The sequence below is a fragment of the Panicum virgatum genome, chromosome 9K, assembly GCF_016808335.1.
Source record: "Panicum virgatum strain AP13 chromosome 9K, P.virgatum_v5, whole genome shotgun sequence".
Taxonomy (NCBI): Eukaryota; Viridiplantae; Streptophyta; class Magnoliopsida; order Poales; family Poaceae; genus Panicum; species Panicum virgatum.
Window position 1 is genome coordinate 70,100,739 of NC_053144.1, and position 20,905 is coordinate 70,121,643.

At 47.2% G+C, this 20,905-nt stretch overlaps 3 protein-coding genes and 1 pseudogene across 3 annotated transcripts; 1 reads left to right on the top strand and 3 right to left on the bottom strand.

The window, feature by feature from the left end:
* The first annotated feature begins 1,950 nt into the window (after positions 1-1,950).
* On the top strand, positions 1,951-4,667 carry LOC120647545 (post-GPI attachment to proteins factor 3-like). The gene is made up of 5 exons (XM_039924371.1): positions 1,951-2,228; positions 2,869-3,130; positions 3,257-3,456; positions 3,538-3,725; positions 4,208-4,667. The coding sequence occupies exons 1-5, from the start codon at positions 2,122-2,124 to the stop codon at positions 4,492-4,494; spliced, it is 1,044 nt and encodes a 347-aa protein (XP_039780305.1). The 5' UTR covers positions 1,951-2,121; the 3' UTR covers positions 4,495-4,667.
* A 206-nt stretch (positions 4,668-4,873) lies between these two features.
* Positions 4,874-8,381, bottom strand: LOC120647546 (cell division control protein 2 homolog). Its single transcript, XM_039924372.1, has 8 exons — positions 8,079-8,381; positions 7,811-7,995; positions 7,404-7,524; positions 6,010-6,183; positions 5,683-5,846; positions 5,461-5,548; positions 5,282-5,335; positions 4,874-5,192 (listed from the first exon to the last, which is right to left on the bottom strand). The coding sequence occupies exons 1-8, from the start codon at positions 8,085-8,087 to the stop codon at positions 5,103-5,105; spliced, it is 885 nt and encodes a 294-aa protein (XP_039780306.1). The 5' UTR covers positions 8,088-8,381; the 3' UTR covers positions 4,874-5,102.
* Positions 8,382-13,305: 4,924 nt separating this feature from the next.
* LOC120647547 (UDP-galactose/UDP-glucose transporter 4-like) lies at positions 13,306-20,463 on the bottom strand. The gene is made up of 5 exons (XM_039924373.1): positions 20,174-20,463; positions 14,610-14,819; positions 14,422-14,523; positions 13,941-14,048; positions 13,306-13,850 (listed from the first exon to the last, which is right to left on the bottom strand). The coding sequence occupies exons 1-5, from the start codon at positions 20,300-20,302 to the stop codon at positions 13,611-13,613; spliced, it is 789 nt and encodes a 262-aa protein (XP_039780307.1). The 5' UTR covers positions 20,303-20,463; the 3' UTR covers positions 13,306-13,610.
* Positions 19,045-19,172, bottom strand: LOC120653066 (annotated as a pseudogene).
* Positions 20,464-20,905: the final 442 nt, after the last annotated feature.

Here is a 20,905-nt window from a genome sequence, read left to right on the forward strand (position 1 = left end):
CCTCTTGGTTGGACTTGGACTTTGACTGACTGGCTGCCTTTACTACAAAATGCTCCCTGTTAACGCTCCTCTACGCATTGATTGGGCTGAAAGTAAAAGAGGCCATAGCCCAGCAACAAGGCCATAGCCCATGCACCCTTGTCTCCAAAGAATTCATGCCATTCTCAGACTCGCCCACAAATTTCTGGTAAACAAAAGAAATAACAACTTTCAGGTGTGCTTCCAACAAAATGGGAGGTCTCAGAAGCTCATTACGTGACAAAGTATTCATAATGCCCGAAGTGCTATACCTATATGCCTTATAATATGAAACATTTTTGCATGGTATGAATTGTGATATAAAACATTGATTGCACCATGACGGGTGCAGGTAAATCAGCAAGATGATAGCATGCATGCCTTCATGTCACTACTAAAATCAGTGTATGGTTTACATTTAGCAATGCAATGTTACGTGGGGATTTGGAAAGCAACATGACCATGTGCTGCGTATATATGACTTGCAGTTATCATGTAAAAATGTGACCCTACATATCATTGATACTGAGAAGTCGATGCTGGATGTTAACAGCATTTTTTTTAAAAAAGATGTTAACAGCATTTTTCAGCAGCAGTCCCTTTCCAGTATTTCCTGAAACCAACAGCTCCCAGCATGGACTAACTTACAGATTTTTTTTTCTCGTAGTTTAGTAATCAGTGGAGAAGTTTGTAGTTATTCATTTCTGGAGAAGTGTTTAATTGCTAAAAGCCTTATAAGTCACAATGGAACTGTAAAATACCAACAAAAAAAATAACAAAGGGAAATTACCTGGAGAAGACCAAGCCACGCTGGTGCCGTCCTGAAGATGTTGAATCTGATGAGGATGATGATAAGTTAGCTTTTGATTCTTTTGGCCAGCTGCAATACTATCATATTCACCTGCTTATGTTAGTTGACTCCGTCCAGCAAACTGTCCAGCATTTTTCATATGCAATGCTTTATCCCCATTTATTTTGATAAGCAGTCATTCATAGTTTAGGAACTGAATCTGGCAAACATTTTCTTATCATTAATGATTCTTTTTCCAGAAGTGCATGTATCCTAAACCTGATTGGTAACCTGATATACCATTTTTCATATGCAATGCTTTATCCCCATTTTTTCTCTCTCTTTGTTTGCGAAGAAGGCTGCATTCAGCTTTGTGATGGGTAATCGATTCAGGTTTTTTTCCTGAAAAGATGGACAAGGCGCAAGGTTCGATTCTAGAAACCCACAGGAGAGACTGTGGAAGGAACAAGAAAGAAAAGGAGCGCACGGCAAGCAGGAACGTGGCATGGTAGTGGAAGTTGTCGATCAGGGGCCAAGACGAGCGCGGCAGGCAGGATGGACAGGCAAAGAATCGCGGGAGCAATCGCATGGACAGGCAGGATGGACGTAGAAAAAGCTTGTGTTGGTTGCGAGATCCCGAAGAAGATGGTCATCTGCGATCCCAGTCTGTTTTCCGTTGCCAATGAGCTCGTACCATGATCAATCACAGAAAAAGAAAAATGCAAGCTAGGGGCATTGAAGAGTAGACATGGGCATCTTCATTGACGAGTACTGGCGCTCCACTTGTGTGCGTGTTGCACAAACAGATCGATCAAGAGGCACGCACTTAGCGCTTTGATTATGAATACTCTAGTTTACAGAGGGAGATCTGATTTGTTTTAGCAGATGTGCAGGTGACATTAGTTTAGTTTAAGCGCCCCACACCGGCCTCGTGGCGCTGTTGGCGTGGCGACCTCCCAGGCGACGCAACAACAGTATTTTTCTCTCACACCACTCCAATCACCAGCTCCAGCTTCAACCAGTTCAATAATATTTTTCTGTCACACCACTCCAGTTCCAGTCTGCCGACGACCAGGACCAGAAAAGCAAAGCGAAGCAAGACACATCAGAATCAAGGACGCCTTGGCTGCTGTTATCATCAATCGCCCTCGCCCCCCAAACAACGGAACACGGACGACGCAGCGCAGGAATCAATCACCCTCCCTCCCTGCGTCCCGGAGGGACAGAGAGAAGCAGAAAAAGTCTCCTCCCTCCCTCGCTTCCCATGGATCTCCGCCTCGCCCACTAGTCCACTGGGGAGTGGTGGAGGGGGGATGGGGCTCCCCGGGCGGCTGCTGCTGCCGCTGCTTCTCGGCCTCGCTTCGGCGGCCGTCGCCGTCGCCGCGGAAGCTTCCGAGGGCGACGCCGATCCGCTCTACAAGTACGCCCCCCCTCCTTCACGCCGAGATCTTCTCTCCCTCTGTTATTTGCCTTGCCTTAGCTCGGTCGGCGGTGCTTGTAGCCTCCCTCGTCGTGTGGTGGGGGCAGTACTACGAGTATGGGCCTCGGGGCCTGTACACGCCTTTCTCTTCTCTCCCCTTTTTCATTAATCTATCTGCGCGCGGGTCCCCCCTGTAGTGCTTAAGATTGAACGCGTGTTTTGTTTCTATCATCTGGAATTAGTTCAGTTCTGGATTCCTTGCTGCAGCTGCGGTTTCCTGACAAACCAGAGTCTGAAACAACAAATTACTAGTTGCGTGCTGCCCTCACCTGTAGGCTATATATATGGCATTGCGGGCGCATGATTCACAATTTCTCGGTGTGTATTCTAGTCTGATCCTCGATTCAATCTCTTCCAAATCTCACGTGGAGGGAGGAACATGACTAGCTTTACAGCTACCTGAATCATCATCCTGGCTTCCAAATTCAGTACTGCTCTACTAAATTCGGAGCGAATGATGTAGTGCAGTGATAGTTAAGCCCTGTGATGATTTTGCTGATTTGTTCCAACGTCTCGGTCTTACACCTGGTGAGCAACCAGCACCAATGATTATTCATAATCCCTTCCATTGTTTTACCAGAACTTGTGTTGAAGAATGCCAAAAAACGGGCTCCCTCAAAGATACTTCAATTAAGCACTGTGTCGAGCCAACCGACGGCAAACCTGCAGCCAAATCATGGTACACGCACGAACCATTGTACCTGCAATGGAAAGAGTGGAACTGCAAGAGTGAATGCAGATACCACTGCATGATGGAAAGGGAAAATGAAAGGACAGAGCTTGGCTTACCGCCTGTTAAGTACCACGGCAAGTGGCCGTTGAAGCGTGCTTCTGTGTTTCAGGTACTTAATTGCTGCTACCAACTCAAGTTCTCATTTCTTCACTCCTACAATTAAATTGGACCTTACTAAGATTCAGTGTTTCCTTTTCACTTTCTTACATATATACCTCTGTGCCTTCATTCACAGGAACCTTTATCTGCCGCTCTCTCTGCTCTCACTCTTATTGTGCAGTTCAATGTGTGGTTATCGTTTTTCCTATTGCTGTACTATAAGCTACCTCTACGGCCAGAAACTCATAAGACCTACTATGAGTATACTGGCTTGTGGCACATTTATGGGCTTCTAGCCATGAATTCATGGTTCTGGAGTGCCATATATCACAGTTGGTAGGTTCCGTCCACAATGGATACGGCTTCTGATAAGTTGTCTGTTCATACATCATTGACCAGATCTTCTATCTATTACAGTGATACTATTTGGACAGAGAAGCTGCATTTTTCATCCGCTGCTGCCTTTCTGGGGTACTCTCTCATTTTGGCGATATTGCGGACTTTGAATTTAAGAGATGAAGCTTCTAGAGTTATGGTTGCTGCTCCAATTCTGGCTTTTGTGACAACCCACATTTTATACCTCAACTTCTACCAACTTGACAAAGGTAATCCTGGGCATGACATATTTTGATACTTCCAGAGCACTCATGAATTTTGAATACGGGCATTTTGTCTATCCATGTAGGTTTTTTTTTCTGAACTAAGTACTGTAGCTTAGGTTATGATACCTAAATTTCATTAATATGCTTGTCATGAGTAAGTTCAGGGTTGGGATCAATGTCTTAATCTGGAGTTTTTCCCAGAAGATTATGAATTTCTTTCAACAGATATAAATCAGTGGAGTTAGAATATATGAGAAAAATCAATGATAGATAGTAGAGTTTATCAAATCTAATGTAGACTTGCTGCTTAAAGCAGGCGTGAATATGTTTGTTGGCCCATAATAGTAGCAGCTTTATTCGAACTTGTTATGTTATAGCTGTAAATTCTTTTCCATTTTCATGGGATATGGATGTTCAGCAGTGAACGAATGCAGCACTAGAAATTTGACACGCCAGTGGCTTACTTACCCTTGTAAACTTTGCAGGCCTGAACATGAAGGTTTGTACTGTGATAAGTATTGTTCAGTTTCTCCTGTGGGCAATGTGGGCTGTCATGACTCGGCATTCCTCACGTCTTAAGATCATATTTGTTGCCATTGGAGGCGTGGTTTCAGTATTTCTGGAAGCTTGTGACATCCCTCCACGATGGGGATATGTAGATGGTCGTGCTATCTGCCTTGCTGTGGCTATCCCCCTATCATACCTTTGGTGGAGCTTCGCCATGGAAGATGCTGAGATGCGCACATCAGAAATCACAAAGAAGACACGATAATGAGCAAATACGATCTGCCATCTGTGTGATTATTTTATGTCGGCACCCAGCCTTTGTAAAGATAAACGTTTCACGTGTAATGTTAGGTAACTTAGTATGTGAATTATCATCTATTGTTTTTTACCACGATGTCTCTTGCCTTAGTTCAAAAGGCCATATGGTTGAATTGGCCACTTCTATATTCTTTAATTTATATAAAGCAACTAAACACCTGCTAGGATCGTGCGTTCATCTCTTGTATTATCAGAAGATTGTTAAGAAGCTTTAGTGACTTGCTATCATAACAATGTTTTTATCTCTACCGTTGTTATTCTTTGAGATCACAATCACAGCATGAATGTACAGACAAAAAAGAAACCATCGACGCTTGGGAAAACAATAGATAAACATGTGAAGGATATTTACTTTCATCGAATAGAGACCAAGACGGTAATCTAGTTGATATTCCTGAATACACCTCAAAGCACACCAGATCCGAAATATCCAGCTGAACGACAAAAATGCAGAGACAGGGAGGGAGGGAGGGAGTACAGGGGTTCATAAAAAGGAATGAAACGAGTGACTCGGCTCATACAAATGCCAACACATCACAGTACCACACTAGCAGGTCACTGTACCATCTCAAGGTCCTTGAAGTACTCATGCTCAAGAGCCTGCCTAGCTGTGATTCTTTTGCTTGGCTCGTATCGAAGCATTTTCTGTCAGCAAACAGAAATAGGTCAGTTGAATGCACTGAAATTATTTGTCTGCTGAGTTATGGTTATCAACAGAAATCCATTCGACTTACAGAGAGAAGGTCCAAACCAGCAGGTTCAAGATTTGGGACGATTGTTGCCAGGTCCTGTAATGAAAGAGACAACAGGGGATTTCAGAGGCATGGGGTATTTATAACAAACGCGCATTGTAAGCTAAGAAATGTGTTTACCACGCATGCCTAACAAAATGCTTATGCTGTTTGTCTCATACCTGAGCCGGCCACCTGGGGAAAGCAGTCTTGAAGTCAGGCAAACAGCTGACTCCTGGCCAACTTTGTTCATTTGGTGTACCTAGTACCCTACAACAGTGTTGGATTCAAACAAATCAGACAGAGTATAAAATATGGGGGCAGACCCAGTGCCAGAGGCTCCCGCAGAGTATAAAATATGCAGAAGGAAATTCAGAAATTTAGTGCCAGCAAAATCATGGAACCTGAATATCTTAAACAGTTCATCAATCTCAGAATCACCAGGGAATAGTGGCTTTTGGTTCACCATTTCAGCAAAGATACAGCCCACAGACCATACATCAACTGGTGTAGAATACTGTCTCGCTCCAAGAAGAATTTCTGGAGCTCTGTACCATAATGTCACTACCTGAAAAATACTTCCATATACATCCGTTGTGAGTTAACGCAACAGCATTATATGGGTGTAAAATAGCAGGGACCCATAACTTTGGTATCCCTCACAATAGTAGTTTTTACCAAACAAGAGAATTCGAGCTCTCTTTCTGAAATTAGCAGTACAAGAAGCTTACCTCATGAGTAAATGTACGGACAGGAATTCCAAATGCCCTGGCTAAACCAAAGTCTGCAAGCTTCAGGGCATTAGTGCGCCGATCAATCAATAAATTCTGAGGTTTCAAATCTCGATGAAGAACTCTATGAGAATGGCAGTAAGCAACGCCACGGAGTATCTGGTAGAGGTAGGACTGGAGATAGGAAAAAAAATCACATTTCAAAATTAGGCCACAAGCAGCTAATCCATTTTCTGGTAGTGCAAACCAGGAAATTAATAAGAAAAGCAAAATAGGATGCAAAGCTTCTACTCGCATTATTCTTAGTCACTAGGCAACACGCTCCAACAAAGTAAGTTGCTGTCACCACATTGAATACTCTACACCAAGGGTAATGGGACCAGCAAATTCCTAAGCAGGTTAGAGGATTAGTGGAAGGAAATACAGTACCAGTACTGAGTTACTACTACACAGAAATAGCAGGCATTGCAGCAGTGGCGCCCGCGTAAAGACACAGTATTGGTACGATCATGCTACATTGCAGTCATTTTACAGCAAAGAATCAACACTAAAAGTGGAAACATGTGGCATTTACTGGAGTTACTGTGGAGAAAAGGCTGAGTTAATGTCAGCACAGTAGTGTTTCTGTTTATTCGAGGAGATAAAATCATGTGCTCTGCAACGCCCCAGGGTAACATTATAAGGAAATATGCAGTGCATGGAGTGCAAAGACACTCATTAACTGGTACTACCATGTTACTAAGAGAGGCATTTGAGGCTAAATGAACAATCTGATCCCACCATAACAGTGCAAATCGATGGTATATCATAAGTTTAAATACAAAGATGTCCAAACAGCAGGCTTGTGTTTGTTTCCCCCCTAAAACACTAATGGTTACAATGAAATGAGTCTGAAACCAAAGAGCATGCAATGTACACGTGGATCCTTCTTCCCCAATTGCGCATCCTTGTTTACGTTACTACAAGCCTAGTGAGTATCAGAAGTCAAAACAAGTACTTTCCTCTTACCATATAAAAACACAGTGATGTTCAAGTTTGACAGAACAAGACAATAGGCAATATACACAACATGGAGCTCACAACATGATGTGGGTCCCAGCTCTGTCATCTACCGGAATTCCCGTGCAATGGATCGGAACCGGAATTGTTTTACGTGCAATAGGAAGACACTAAATGATAATCTTATCTACAAACATGAGCTATGCTTTAGTTAGATTAGTTTTCAGTTCCACATGGACATTGCATGCTCAATTCCAAGACTAGCACAGTGATCTGTGTGATATGTTACTAAATCAGCAATCAATAATGCTAGTGCCAATGTTCAAGTTTACCTATATGCCGAGATCAATAGAAGCAAGTGACAGTCACAAACTATCATATTTTGCACTTCTCACCTTGATCAAAGTGGGGGTTTTGGCAAAGTCCGGGCAAGAATCCATGAACTTCTTGAGGTCCAGATCCAGGTATTCGAAGACAAGATATATTCGTTTCTCACTGTGGATAACATCATGTAGCCTGCACGCAGCAATTAAAGCTTCTCAGCATGCTAGCATTGCAAACCATCTGAGCATGAGTGCGATGGCATTACTTCATTGGATAAGACCATCGTTCTCATCGATAAACCAATCCTAAATGACACCCACCCACCCACTGTTGCATAAATGCAAAGCTACCTCGAGCCACCAGTGCCCACAGCCCACTCGACCAAGCAATCGATCGATCAAGGATAGCTCGGTCGATCAATCCTAAATCCGTACAAGTAGGCGCAATGCGAAGAGGAATGGAGGACCGTGGAGCGGACCTGACGATGTTGCCGTGGTTCATCTCCTTGAGCAGAGAGATCTCGCGGATGGCGGTGGAGGGGACGCCCTCATCCTCCTGCTCGAGGCGGATCTTCTTGAGCGCGATGAACTCGTTGGTGGCCTTGTCCACCGCCTTGTACACCACCCCGTAGGTGCCCTCCCCAATCTTCTCCTGCTTCTCGTACTGCAGCACGCAGGCAGGCAAACACGCTCAGAAAACCCAAATCAAAACCCCCGAATCCGAATCGAACCAGATCGCTCGCTTACCTGCTCCATTGCGTCGCCCTTCCTCGGCTCCCAATGCGGCGGCGGCGACTGCGACGGTTGCGGAGCAAACAGGCGTGGAGGAAGGAAGAGGGGGATGGGGAGAAATGGAAGGGGATCAGGAGGAGATGGAGAAGAGGTGGGGAAAAGCGGGAGCGGCCGCGGCGGGCAAAGCTGCAGCGGCCATTGGGGACGCCTCGCCGTGGGGGCTTGGCTGCTGGTCCTCCTCGCCCCGCTGCTGCTCGCTTCTATTGCTGCCTGCTGCCCGGGTGGCTTTGGCTTTTATGTGCTCTTTGACTGCAGCTTTCCTCGCTGCTGCCCAACCCAGCCCTCGTGGCTTTCATTGCCTTTTGCTGTTTTTTACTGGTGATGATTTGGGGGTTTTCTGGTTTTTGTTGGGCTGTCTTAGGGTTTAAATGGATCTCAACCTAGAGATTTTCACGTCCAACTCATAGATAAAACCTACGAAATATTTGAATATTATGTTAGGCGTATTGTAATGTGATTTTGTAACGGTAATACAGTGTACAAAACTCTATCCACTACAACTCTTATTAAAGGACATTCGGATTGTTATATGATCTGTAGCGGTCGTATAAAAATTTATTTGCTCTAACTCTAACTATAAGGATGATGGTTTATTACATGACTCCTAATTGTTGTTTGAAACTCTACCCGCCTCCTGTTGGTCTCATAACGGGAACAATCAAAGATGAAAATTGAAATTTTATGGCTAACAATAAATTTCTCATAATAATTAAGGTTGTTGTAGTTGGTTGTTTTTACCACGGTCTTTTATGTGCGTATTAGGCATAAATATTGTTAATTTGTACGACACTAACAATTTGGTATATTGATGTTTGTTTTTTCGAACTCATAGATCAAGCTCCACATCCACCATGGTTTTTTTGTTTCTATGTGTTGGATTTTGTTCTTAGGTCCATACATTTGTTTGATGATTGTGAATTTTTTGTATGTTCCAATTGGATCATAATGTTCTAATACAAAAAAACAAAGTAGTTTAGGTGCTGTCAAAACCGATAGCTGCCCATACCAGCTAATAGTAGAATGCAAGTGTGTTATGCAAATCTAAGCCTCCGCGGATATTCTTAAACATACATGTCTAGAATATAGTGTGCACGCGAGAGCGCGGCCCAGCCCCTCTTAGTTTTATCCATATCCCAACAAGTTGCTGGTAGGTAACCCCTTGTTTTCGTATATATAGTCGTGTTTTGGAAGCTGAAATCGGCTTAGATTGAAGTGGACATCGACGGGAAGCAGATAAATTAATTTAACAACCCGGGCGGGGCACCACAAACATGTGGATGCTCAGCAGCAGCATACTGTATATAGAATAACCGGTGGGCAGAGGCAGCCAAGAAAAGAAAACAGCAATGGCCTCCTCCGATCCACTCCGTATATTGACGGTTGGTGAGGTCCGGTTCCATGGATGGACAGGAGACCAAGACAAATGGTTTGGCGAGGATTGGAGCATCGACGGCGGTGTGGTGGTCTCAGAGATGGAGATGGGGCTCCGAGCCCTTGTTGCGAGCTTTATACGCGTGGAGCAGCATCGAGGACAAAAAATACAAAGAGGGCGCCGGGACAGTGGGGAAAAGACGAGGCCCCGCTTTGGCGACGGCGACGGCACCAAGGCCCGATCGAGATCGAGGCAGCCGCCGATGGCTTTATTTCGATGCCACTCACGATGTCGCGCCATCCGATCGATCGGTTTTGTTAAGGTTGCTCGCCGGGGCAACGAGGAACATGAAATGAATGTGCCCCGGCGATCGGCGTGATGCTAGCTCTCGCGCGCACCACCGGGCACCACAACTGTTGCGTTGCATCAAAAGCGGCGACTGCGGCATGTGACGCCCATAAAAGCGGAGGAGGACTGCTGGAGGAGTAAAATCGATCAGGGAGGGCATGCCGCAGGGTCGCGGCAGCGTAAAGCTTCCGTGTACCCTTGGTGGTGCCGTGGTGGATCCGTGACGAGAAGCAACAAGACGCGAAAGCTTCTCCGCTTCGGCTTGGCTTCGGAACCCTATTCTCCCTAGCATGGCCTGTCCTGGACTCGGTGGCGGCTGTTGGCTTGCATTGGTGCGTCTAGTGTAGGACGAAGCCAGAGAGTACATCTATGGCTTGGCTGGTTCACGTCAGGTAGGTGGCGGCCATTATATACTCGATCGGACCGGAGGACGGAGCTCTCCCTCCTTTCCCGCGCACGCCGGCCGCCGTGGTGGTGCCATACTGCATGCCATGCCGTCCTAGCAAGCAGCTCGATGCATCGGCAGAGCACGGACATGGTAGCTGCCCTGGTCAGGTCACCACCACCCATCACGCACCTACGCAGGCCGCAGCTGCTGCAGCGCCTACGCAGCCCGTACCGTAATGCATTGGTGGTGTACAACTCTGAGCTAGTTGTCTCCGCCTCCTCGCACTCGCACCGGCCGCGAGCTCATCCCTGCCATGACCGGCCAGAGCAGCACAGGGGCCGCAGAGTCAACGCTGCAGACGACGAGGCTATGGGCCTCAATGAGCTAATGGGCTCAGCGAACTGGGCCTTCACTCGGCGCGGCCCAAACTAACACTCCGCCTCCAGCCCGCCAATCCGATCTCATCAGCACATATCCCATCGTACGGCTCAGAATCAGTCCAGCCCGGACGGTAAATGAAATACCGTCCAGGCCGGACGCTGAATCGGATACCGTCCACCCCCAGCCGGGTCGGGACGACGGCGCACGCGGCCGGCACGGCACGACGGCGCCGCCCTCCGCACATGCCTTGCCGAGAGAGATCCAGATCCTTGCCCTTTTCGTATTCGCATCGCTGCAGGCGCTCCGTCTCGCGGCGGAGATCCAGGGACGATGGTGCTGGCGTGCGGGCTGCCAGCGTGCGTCGCCATGGCCAGGCGAGAAGCCGCGCGGCCGACAGGAAAGAGCGCCGCCGCGCGTTCCCGGCCGGGATCCTACGCAGCCTATGCTGAAAGGCCAGCTTCGTGATGCCATGGAAAGACCTCGAGCTAGACGGCGAGCATATGCGTGTGCGCATGCTCCGCGACGCAAACAGGCCACGGTCCACGGACGAAGCAGAGGAGGTGTTCTTCAGCGAGGCTCCCAAGTCTGGTGACAGTTGCTCACATGTCGTATTAACCCAGTGCTGAGAAACTAAGGATCTTACATGAGCTCAAATTTTAATGGTCCGACCGATATCGGTAGAAATCTGCATCTCTTAGTTCCTACCGTCATACCATGGATCTGATAGTATGTAGGATCCTTTCTGATACAATACAGTGCTCTCTCCCTGTCTCCCATATTCAGGTTCACAACTAGAGAAGACGAGGGAAGATGCCGGCCATTGCATCAATTCTACAACAGGCTCAGCGTTGATGTTTTACATGCGCAATACGAGAAATCGCGTCTGTTCAGTCTTATCCCTACAAAATAAGCCTGAATATTCAGCTACTTATCATTCTGAATAAAGCGAACGGACCGAATGTCCGGTGGCTAGCTCCGGCAGTGGCCGAGCTGCCCACCAGCGTTCGAATCCCAGTCTGGGCGTTCGCTGGTGTTGCACAAGGGGGCCGGGGTGTGTGCGTGTGTATAGGTGTGTGTGTAAGCCCCAGTAGGTCCTCGGATTTCCCGGCAGCCCATCTGCGTTGAGCGTGCGGTCAGCGTGGATGCCCAACTTGAGTTCTTAAATGCCGGCCAGTGCTCCTGGCAATGTTCAAAAAAAAAAAAAACATTCTGAATAAATATTCACCAAGACAGCGACAGACTATCAGAGTATGGCTTCCTATCAGCTAGCCTTCTTGAAGTGGCCTTGCACTATATAGAACGACCGTCGTCATTCAGAACAAATAATCAGTATTCGTTGATGAAAAATTGAGAAGCACATTGATTAGCATCTCCAGATGGTATAGTCACGGCACCACTGACAGTACTTGCAACAAGGAATAGATGATGATACCAAACAACAGTTGATATATACGTTAAAAACAAAGGTTCATAAAAGACTAGTTGATATGCTGTATGGAACAAGGTTCTATATCTTATCCTTAATGGCTACCTGATGATGCCTGCCAAATTTCAGAGGATTGGACTCAGCTGAAACAACATGGATACATGAACCGCAAGCTGAAGGTGGAGAGGACGTCCTGAGTGAGAGGCGAGAAGTGCGTGGACAAGTCTGATATAGTTGTCTCGGCCACCTCGAACCGTCCGCCTCCCTCCTTGCCTCGAGATCATCCCTGCAAACTGCCATGATGGGCGCCGGCGGCGATCGCCGGAGCAGCACAGGCCGGGCGCTGAGGCAACGCAGCTGTACACGAGGAGAGTATGGGCCTCAACGAGCTAATGGGCTCAGAGAACTGGGCCTTCACTTGGCGGGGCCCAAACCAACGCAAACGCTGCATCTCAAGGCTCCAGCCCGCCAGTCCGATCTCATCCCATCCGCACATATGCCATCCTACGGCTCAAATTCACTCCAGCCTGGACGGTAAATGAAACACCGTCCAGGCCCGGACGCGGAATCAGCTACCGTCCCGTCCGCGCCCCCTGGACGCGGCCGCGGCATGGTACGAGCACGACGGTGGCGTCCTCCGCACAGGGTGAGGCTCGCCGATATCCTTGCCGCATCGCTCGCTGCAGGCGCTCCGTCGCGGCAGGAAGCCACGGACGATCCGACGATGGGTGTTGGCTTGCGGGCTGCCAGCGCGCGTCGCCATGGCGAGGCGAGAAGCCGCGCGGCCGACAGGAAGAGCGCCGGCATAGACGCCGCGCGTTCCCGCCCGGGCTCCTACGCAGCCTCTGCCGAACGGCTAGCTTCGTGATGCCCATGGCCGGAGCCCCGAGCTATACAGCGAGCACATGCGTTTCCGCGCGTGGCTGGTCCATTCCTTGCGTTCGTGGTGCGCGTGCTCAACTGCGACTGCCGGGCGACACAAGCAGGCGATGGGCGAAGCAGAGAAGGTGTTCTGCAGCGAGGCTCACAAGTCGGGCGAGCAGTGGCTCGCATGTGTAGTACGCTACGTAGTACCGAATGCTGAGAAACTAAAATTTTAATGGAACCATATCAATAGAAATCTGCATCTCTTTGTTCCTACTGCCATACAACGGATCTGGATCGATCGAGAGAAACACTTGATAGTAAATTAGTAATAGTATGTAGGACAATAGCATTCTTATGATAGAATAGAATGGTCTCCCCTATTCAAGTTCAGAACTAGAGAAGAAGATGGAAGATGCCAGCCACTGCATCAATTCTACAACAAGCTCAGCGTTGATGTTTTACATGCGCAATACGAGAAATCGCGTCTGTTCAGTCTTATCCGTACAAAATAAGCTGATTTTTAAGGGCAAAAGAAGTAGTCTGTATTTGCACATACGCGAGAAAAGCGAGACGGAGAAAGAGACTATCGATTCCTGTTCTCCTTTTTGTATCCTACTATATCATTCTTGGCTGGCTTTCTTTTGGCATTGTTGTTCATCGAGCCGGCCTTGTTTAATTTGCTTGGGTCAGTATCGCACACTCGTACTATGCCAAGGCCGTTTCTTCCTCCTCTAATTCTCTGATCACCCGCTTCTTGTCGTCGCCATAAGAGCGCTCCACCTTCTTCGCCTGCCGGCGCGGACCGCCTTCTTTGTTCTCCGGCACGAGCTTGAGCACGATGCCCATGGTTATCAGGAGGAGCCCCGTGACGTGCTGCTCCGTCAGGGGCTTGGTGAAGATCAGGTAGGACAGCAGCAGCGTCACCGCCTTCCTCGCCAGCGTCACCTGCAGGCAGAAATCGACACAGTTTTGAAGGTGTGCTGTGTCGCTGTGAGCACGTTGCGTGGAGATGAGGCGAAACGCTCGCTGACTAACCATGGCGGTGGTTGCGGCGCCGAAAAGTACGATGAGGGAGAGGACGGAGACCTGGCCGACGAACGTAGCCATCGCCTCGAACACCAGCACTGCGTACACGTACAGGTGCTGCAATGCATGCGTGCGTTTCAAGGAACACAAGGTCAGCACGGCTCTGTCGATCTAATCTTCTTCAGAAAAAATGGGATCAGAAGCAACAACCAAGAACAAGTTAGCTAGCAACACTTTTTGAGTGGATCTGATTCTTTTCCCTGGCAATCAGTTCTGGTCACTAGAATGAGGATGAGGGGATTCACTATTCAGTGTTCAGAAGTTCGGAATATATATTCTCCACAAATAGCTGTAAAGATGGATTTTCTGGAAGATACTAAAAAAGTGCATGCAGTAGCTAGTTGATTCTTTTCCTGTCGCCTGGGCTATGCACATTCTGAAATTAGCTGGAGTAACGGCTAAATTGAGCTGGCTACTAACATTCACTCACCTGGGAACATGAAGTCCATGCCGTCATGAGCTCCCCAGTTAACACCATTGGCAGCGCTAGGAATGGAAGGCCAACAACAGTGGAGCAGAAAAGCATCTCCATCTGATTGCACATAATGTTTCACTGTTAGTACTGCAAACTATTACAGCAAAAACAACATCGGATTATTATGTAGTCGGACGGTGTACCTGGGTCGTGTCCGGATTCATCTTGAAGATTGCTTCTTGCAGATTGCCAAGGAAGGCATCCATGACAAGCGCCCCAGACACCATGGCCACGCCAACCATGCTAAAATTAGGCGATGTTTGCGCATCCGCGAGCGTGAAGAGTATGAGGCCGACAACAAGCATCACGGCTGATACATACTCTTGGAATGGGTATTTGCTTCGAATTATGCTCTGCAAATTTAATTAAATGTAGTTAAAAAATATAACTAATTGCACAGTTTGGTTGTAAATGACGAGACGAATCTTTTGAGACTAATTACTCCATGGTTGGACAATAGTTGCCAAATAAAACCGAAACGTGCTGCAGCAACTTTTTCGCGAACTTTTCGCGAACTAAACACACCCTTTAGGCAGGCACTGCAGTCAGAGAAGCACACCTGAACTGAAGCCTGTTGTAGACGTTGTAGAAATCAATGGAACGGCATACCCATGAGAGCGCCGGTGATCTTTATTATATAGGCCGGTAGATGACCGACTCAGGTAGGATACAAAGTAGAGTCCATGTAGGACATCGTGTACATGAACAATATATGAACTAGGACTCTAAAGTCCGTATCCTATTACTCTTACAGCCCCCCCCCCCCCTCAATCTAAACCGTGCAACACAATTAGCCACTTGCAAGGTTAAGATTGTGTCGAAACTCTTGAAGCTGTCGCAAGGATTGAGCCTTTGTAAAACCATCCGCCACTTGATCATTGGTGGAAATAATGCGAACATCCAGGAGCTTTTGAGCAACACATTCACGAACAAAATGATAATCCACTTCAATGTGCTTCGTGCGAGCATGAAAGACTGGATTGACTGTTAAATAAGTAGCTCCTATATTATCACACCATAAGATAGGAGGACGAGACTGCACAACTCCAAGTTCATCAAGCAAAGATTGAACCCAAATAACTTCAGCAGTAGCATTGGCCAAAGCTTTATACTCAGCCTCCGTACTTGACCGAGAGACGGTAGCTTGTTTCTTGGCTTGCCAAGAAATAAGAGTGGCTCCAAGAAAAATAGCAAAGCCACCCGTGGACTTGCGGTCATCCGAGCACCCTGCCCAGTCAGCAGCTGAGAAAGCACTAATTCCTTGAGATTTAGATGCAACAATCTTTAAGCCAATATCGATGGTACCACTGATGTACCGTAGTATTCTCTTGACAGCACTATAATGCTCTGAAGTGGGACAATGAAGATACTGACAAACCTTGTTGACAGCAAACGCAATGTCAGGACGTGTAAGTGTAAGATACTGAAGACCCCCAACAATGCTCCGATATCTCTTAGACATGTGATCATCCAAAGGATCACCACTATACATAGAAAGCTTCTCAGAAGCCGAAAGAGGAGTAGCCATAGGCTTGCAATCTCGTAACCCTGGTTTGAGCAATAATTCACGAGCGTACTTGGATTGTGAGAGCAACAAACCACCATCAATAGCGGACACTTCAATTCCCAAAAAATAATGGAGTGGACCAAGATCTTTTAAGGCAAAATCATCTCTTAACTGATGCAGTAGACAATCAACAGCTGAATCACAAGAGCTGACCACAATAATGTCGTCAACATATACCAACAAATAGATGATATCATTGCCATGACGAAGGAAAAATAAAGATGTATTAGCTTTGGAACCTTTGAAACCAAGATCTTGTAATTTGTTGCTCAACCGAGAGTACTAGGCTCGTGGCGCTTGCTTGAGACCATAAAGGGACTTGTCAAGTTTGCAAATATAGTTTGGATAATCTTTATCCTCATAACTAGGCGGCTGTTTCATATAAACATCCTCCTCCAGAACACCATGCAAGAACGTGTTATGAACATCTAGTTGGCGAATACTCCAAGAATTTGAAACAGCTAATGAAAGTACGAGACGAATAGTAGCTGCCTTAACAACAGGACTAAACGTGTCCTCATAATCCAAGCCGTACCTTTGTTTAAAGCCCTTTGCAACAAGACGAGCCTTGTAACGATCCACAGTACCATCAGCTCGATGCTTGACCTTGAAAACCCATTTACAGTCAACAACGTTATTGGCTGATGAAGACGGTACAAGATGCCATGTTCTGTTGCGTTGTAGAGCTTCAAATTCGGAGTCCATGGCAGCCTTCCTCTCGTCTGATTTAAGAGCTTCTCGAACAGACTTTGGTTCTGAAATTTCACTGAGCAAACCATAGCGAACAATCCCATCCGTATATGTTTTTGGCTTGCGAATATTATGTTGAGACCGAGTCATAATACGAATTGGTCCCTGAATGGACCGGGGAGGTCCAGGCGGCGGAGGCGGAATCCGACTAGCTCGAACCAAAGACGTAGGGGCACCTGGTGTAGAAGATCCAGAGGGCACACTAGATCCATGCGGCCTGGACGGGGTTGCATCCATCGGTGTAACAGCAGAAGAAGTAGGCGCAGTTGGCGATGGCGGGGATAGCGCGTCAGGAGAGGCTGCAGCCGAATCATCCTCGACTGCAAGCTCCGACGACGCAGGGAGAGCTGCATCAGGATCGGCGACAGGAGATTCCTTGACCGGGGTAACAACTGTGTTAGATACCCCGTGTTGATTAGAAGACACGCCATCAGCTTCCAAAAAAGGAAAGACCGCAATGCGTCGTGTTGAAATGGGTGAAGCTGACCCTGCATCATCAGACAATAGCTGTACATGCTCTAGAAGAGCATTAGTCACATTAGCAACACCAAAATCCATACTCCTGTCGTGATTAGTAAGATGATCGGGTAAAAGAAGGATTTCGTCAGCAATACGTTTACCAGAATTTGGAGCAAGTTCAGCAAACGGGAAAACACTCTCATCAAAAACTACATCTCGAGAAATATAGACACGACCAGAGGACGTGTCTAAACATTTGTATCCTTTATGAAGAGTGTTATAACCAAGAAAAACACACTTCTTTGATCGGAATTGGAGTTTGTGTTTGTTGTAGGGCCTAAGGTTTGGCCAGCAGGCACATCCAAAGACACGAAGAAAAGAGAAGTTGGGTTGTTCTTGAAAGAGATGAGTCAAGGGGATGTCAAAATTAAGAACACGACTAGGAGTGCGGTTAATGAGATAAGTGGCTGTCAAGAATGCTTCATCCCAAAATTTGAGAGGCATAGATGCATGTGCTAGAAGAGAAAGACCAACTTCGACAATATGTCGATGTTTGCGTTCAGCGGAATCATTTTGTTGATGAGCATGAGGACAAGAAACATGATGGATAATCCCAATTTGTTTAAAAAAGGAATTAAGCTTTTGATATTCACCTCCCCAGTCGGTTTGCATAGTCATAATTTTTCTATTAAACTGGCGTTCAACAAGTTTTTGAAAGTCAAGAAACACTTGATAAACATCTGATCGATTCTTAAGAAGAAAAATCCATGTAAATTTACTGAAATCATCAATAAAACTTACATAGTATTGATAATGACCAATCGGACTTAGGTGCAGGCCCCCACACATCGGAGAAAATCAATTGTAAAGGAAAAGAAGACTCGCTAACAGACTTAGGGTAAGGTAATTGATGACTCTTAGCTTGTAAACAAGCACCACAAACTAATTCACTATGATCCTTTGTGTAAGACAAGTTATGATTCCTAAGGACTCGATTAACAATAGGAGATGATGGATGGCCGAGACGATAGTGCCAACGTGTAGATGAAGGAGTGGTGACATGATGAACTTCAGAAGCACATTGAAGAGGATAGAGCCCGTCGCGACATTTACCGTGTAGAAGGGGGTTCTTCGTAGCAAGATCCTTAACACAGAAGAAGGAAGGATGAAATTCAAGAAAAACATCATTGTCAGAGGTGAATTGGTGCACTGAGATTAAGTTTTTTGTAGCAGCAGGAACATGAAGAACATTATTGAAAGAAAAATCATGACTAGATGTATGGAAAGTAGTATTGCCAATATGATTAATACTCATACCTTTGCCGTTGGCTGCATGAATCTGCTCTTGACCATTATACCTCTCCCGTGTGGATAATTGCTCAAGAGAATTGGTGATGTGATCTGTTGACCCCGAGTCGAAGTACCAATTTGTATCGACTCCATATGAGTTTATAGCTGTGGATGCAGACTTCAGAGGTGCAGTCCTAATCGGTTTCTGACCTCCATCTCGTGGGGCAACATATTTCTTGTTGAACCTATACCAACAGTCATGGACAGCATGTCCCGTGCGCTCACACAATTGATAGATAGGGGAGTCATCAGAATCAGCAGCACTAGGGGATCCTTGTTGTCGAGAAACAGACGGTCCTGAACCGCCACGTCCAGAAGAACCACCACGGCCAGATGAAGAACCACGACCCCGACCCCGAGGGGCACCACGGCTCTGGCCACGCGATATAGTGTTTGCCGAGGAGTAGGACCGAAAAGTATCAAGACTCTGTTGCCGGAGACGAGCTTCATAGGATAGAAGTTGAGAGTAAAGATCACCAAGAGAAAGAGTGTCTTTGACTGAAACCGAAGACACAAAAGGATTGTAGTCAGAGTCCAATCCATTGAGAATATAACCAATGAGATCATCATCTTCAATCTTCTTGCCAGCTGCCGCCATCTCATCTGCAAGGCCTGTCATCTTGCTGAAATATTCAGCGGCAGAGTAGTCTCCCTTCTTCTCTCTAGCTAACTGAGATCGTAGCTGCAGAATCTTGGACCAAGACTATGAGGAGAACATCTCCGTGATTGACTTCCATAAGGAAGCAGCGTGTTCATGTGATGACACTTGCACCAAGATCTCTTTGGTCATGGTGGATAGAAGATATGCGAGGAGCTGCTGATCTTGAACGATCCATGTCCTGTATGCAGGATTATCGACCTCTTCATCGCCACCACCTTGTTTCGCAACACGTATCGTTGCCGTTGGTTGGACGACGGATCCGTCGAGGATGCCCATAAGAGCCTCGAACGGCAGGGAGAACTTGCGCTCTCCACATGAGAAAATTGGCGCGATTGAGCTTCTCCGAGACAGGGATGCTGAACATCACAGAAGCTGACGTCGAACTTGATGAAGCCATAGATGTCGCTGAAAAAAAATTGCAATATGCAACTAGATGTATTTGGTTGGAGAAGGTGGCTCTGTTACCATGTAGAAATCAATGGAAAGGCATACCCATGAGGGCGCCGGTGATCTTTATTATATAGGCCAGTAGATGACCGACTCAGGTAGGATACAAAGTAGAGTCCATGTAGGACATCGTGTACATGAACAATATATGAACTAGGACTCTAAAGTCCGTATCCTATTACTCTTACAGACGTATTCCTGGAGCAGGAGAAGAGCAGAAAAAAAAAATCAGGTACCAAAAGATGGGAGAATAATCAGGAGCAGAAGTTTATTCTGTGTCAAGGAATTTTGAGCAAGCAAGCGTGCTGGTGCTATATAAAAGTCGACGATGACGAATACAAGGAGGAAAATGATGCAATTGTACTATAACACAATTCCGCGTGCTGATGACAATTCCGCGCCTCTACAGCAATCTCCCAGAAATCGTGGCGCAATACGTACTGAGAGGAGGAGGAGGAGACTGGAGAGGGCACCTCGCAGACGCCATTGACGAGGTAGCCGAAGAAGAAGCCCGAGGCGCAGATGAAGAACTGCTGCCACCTGGGGCGGTCCGTGAGGGAGACGCCGAAGAGCGTCCTACCCTGCTCCTCCGCTCCGGTCATGGCGCCTCCGTATCCCTCTCCAAGGAGAGGAGAATGAAGGAAGGATCCGGTCAATGGCCGGCCGGGTGCGCGGGCTAGTAGTTACGGTGTGAGGGCGAGGAACAAGGAAGGAATCAGGAGTCCTGGTCCTGGCTCCCAAAACAGAAGTGCGACTGCTACTAGTAGCGGCCAAGATATAGATATGCAGCAGATCGATCGGGTTTCGGGGATACGATACGACGGCGGGGCTTCCAAGTGGTCGGGCGCGGCTGGCGTGGCGCGTGCTGCATGATACAGGCCCAAGGTCTCCTCCTGGCTTCTGGGCCAGCAGCCAGCCATCAAATTCTAGAGCTGCCCCATTTGTCGCAGCAGAGCAGCACCACGCGGCGCGCGCAACGCATGCACCCGGCAATACTTGTGTTTCCGCTGGTAGCCACAAGATGCTCCTTGACAGGTGGGTCCGTAATCTCGATGGGACCGGCTGTCATGGAGGAGAAGGGATATCGTTTCGTTGGGGGCTTTCCGGCGTCCGGACGGCGGACGGGCAGGTGTGGCCGGCTGCACCTTCTGCTACTGCTGCCTAGTAATCAGAATTCACAATCAGAAATGAATGCGAGATGATTG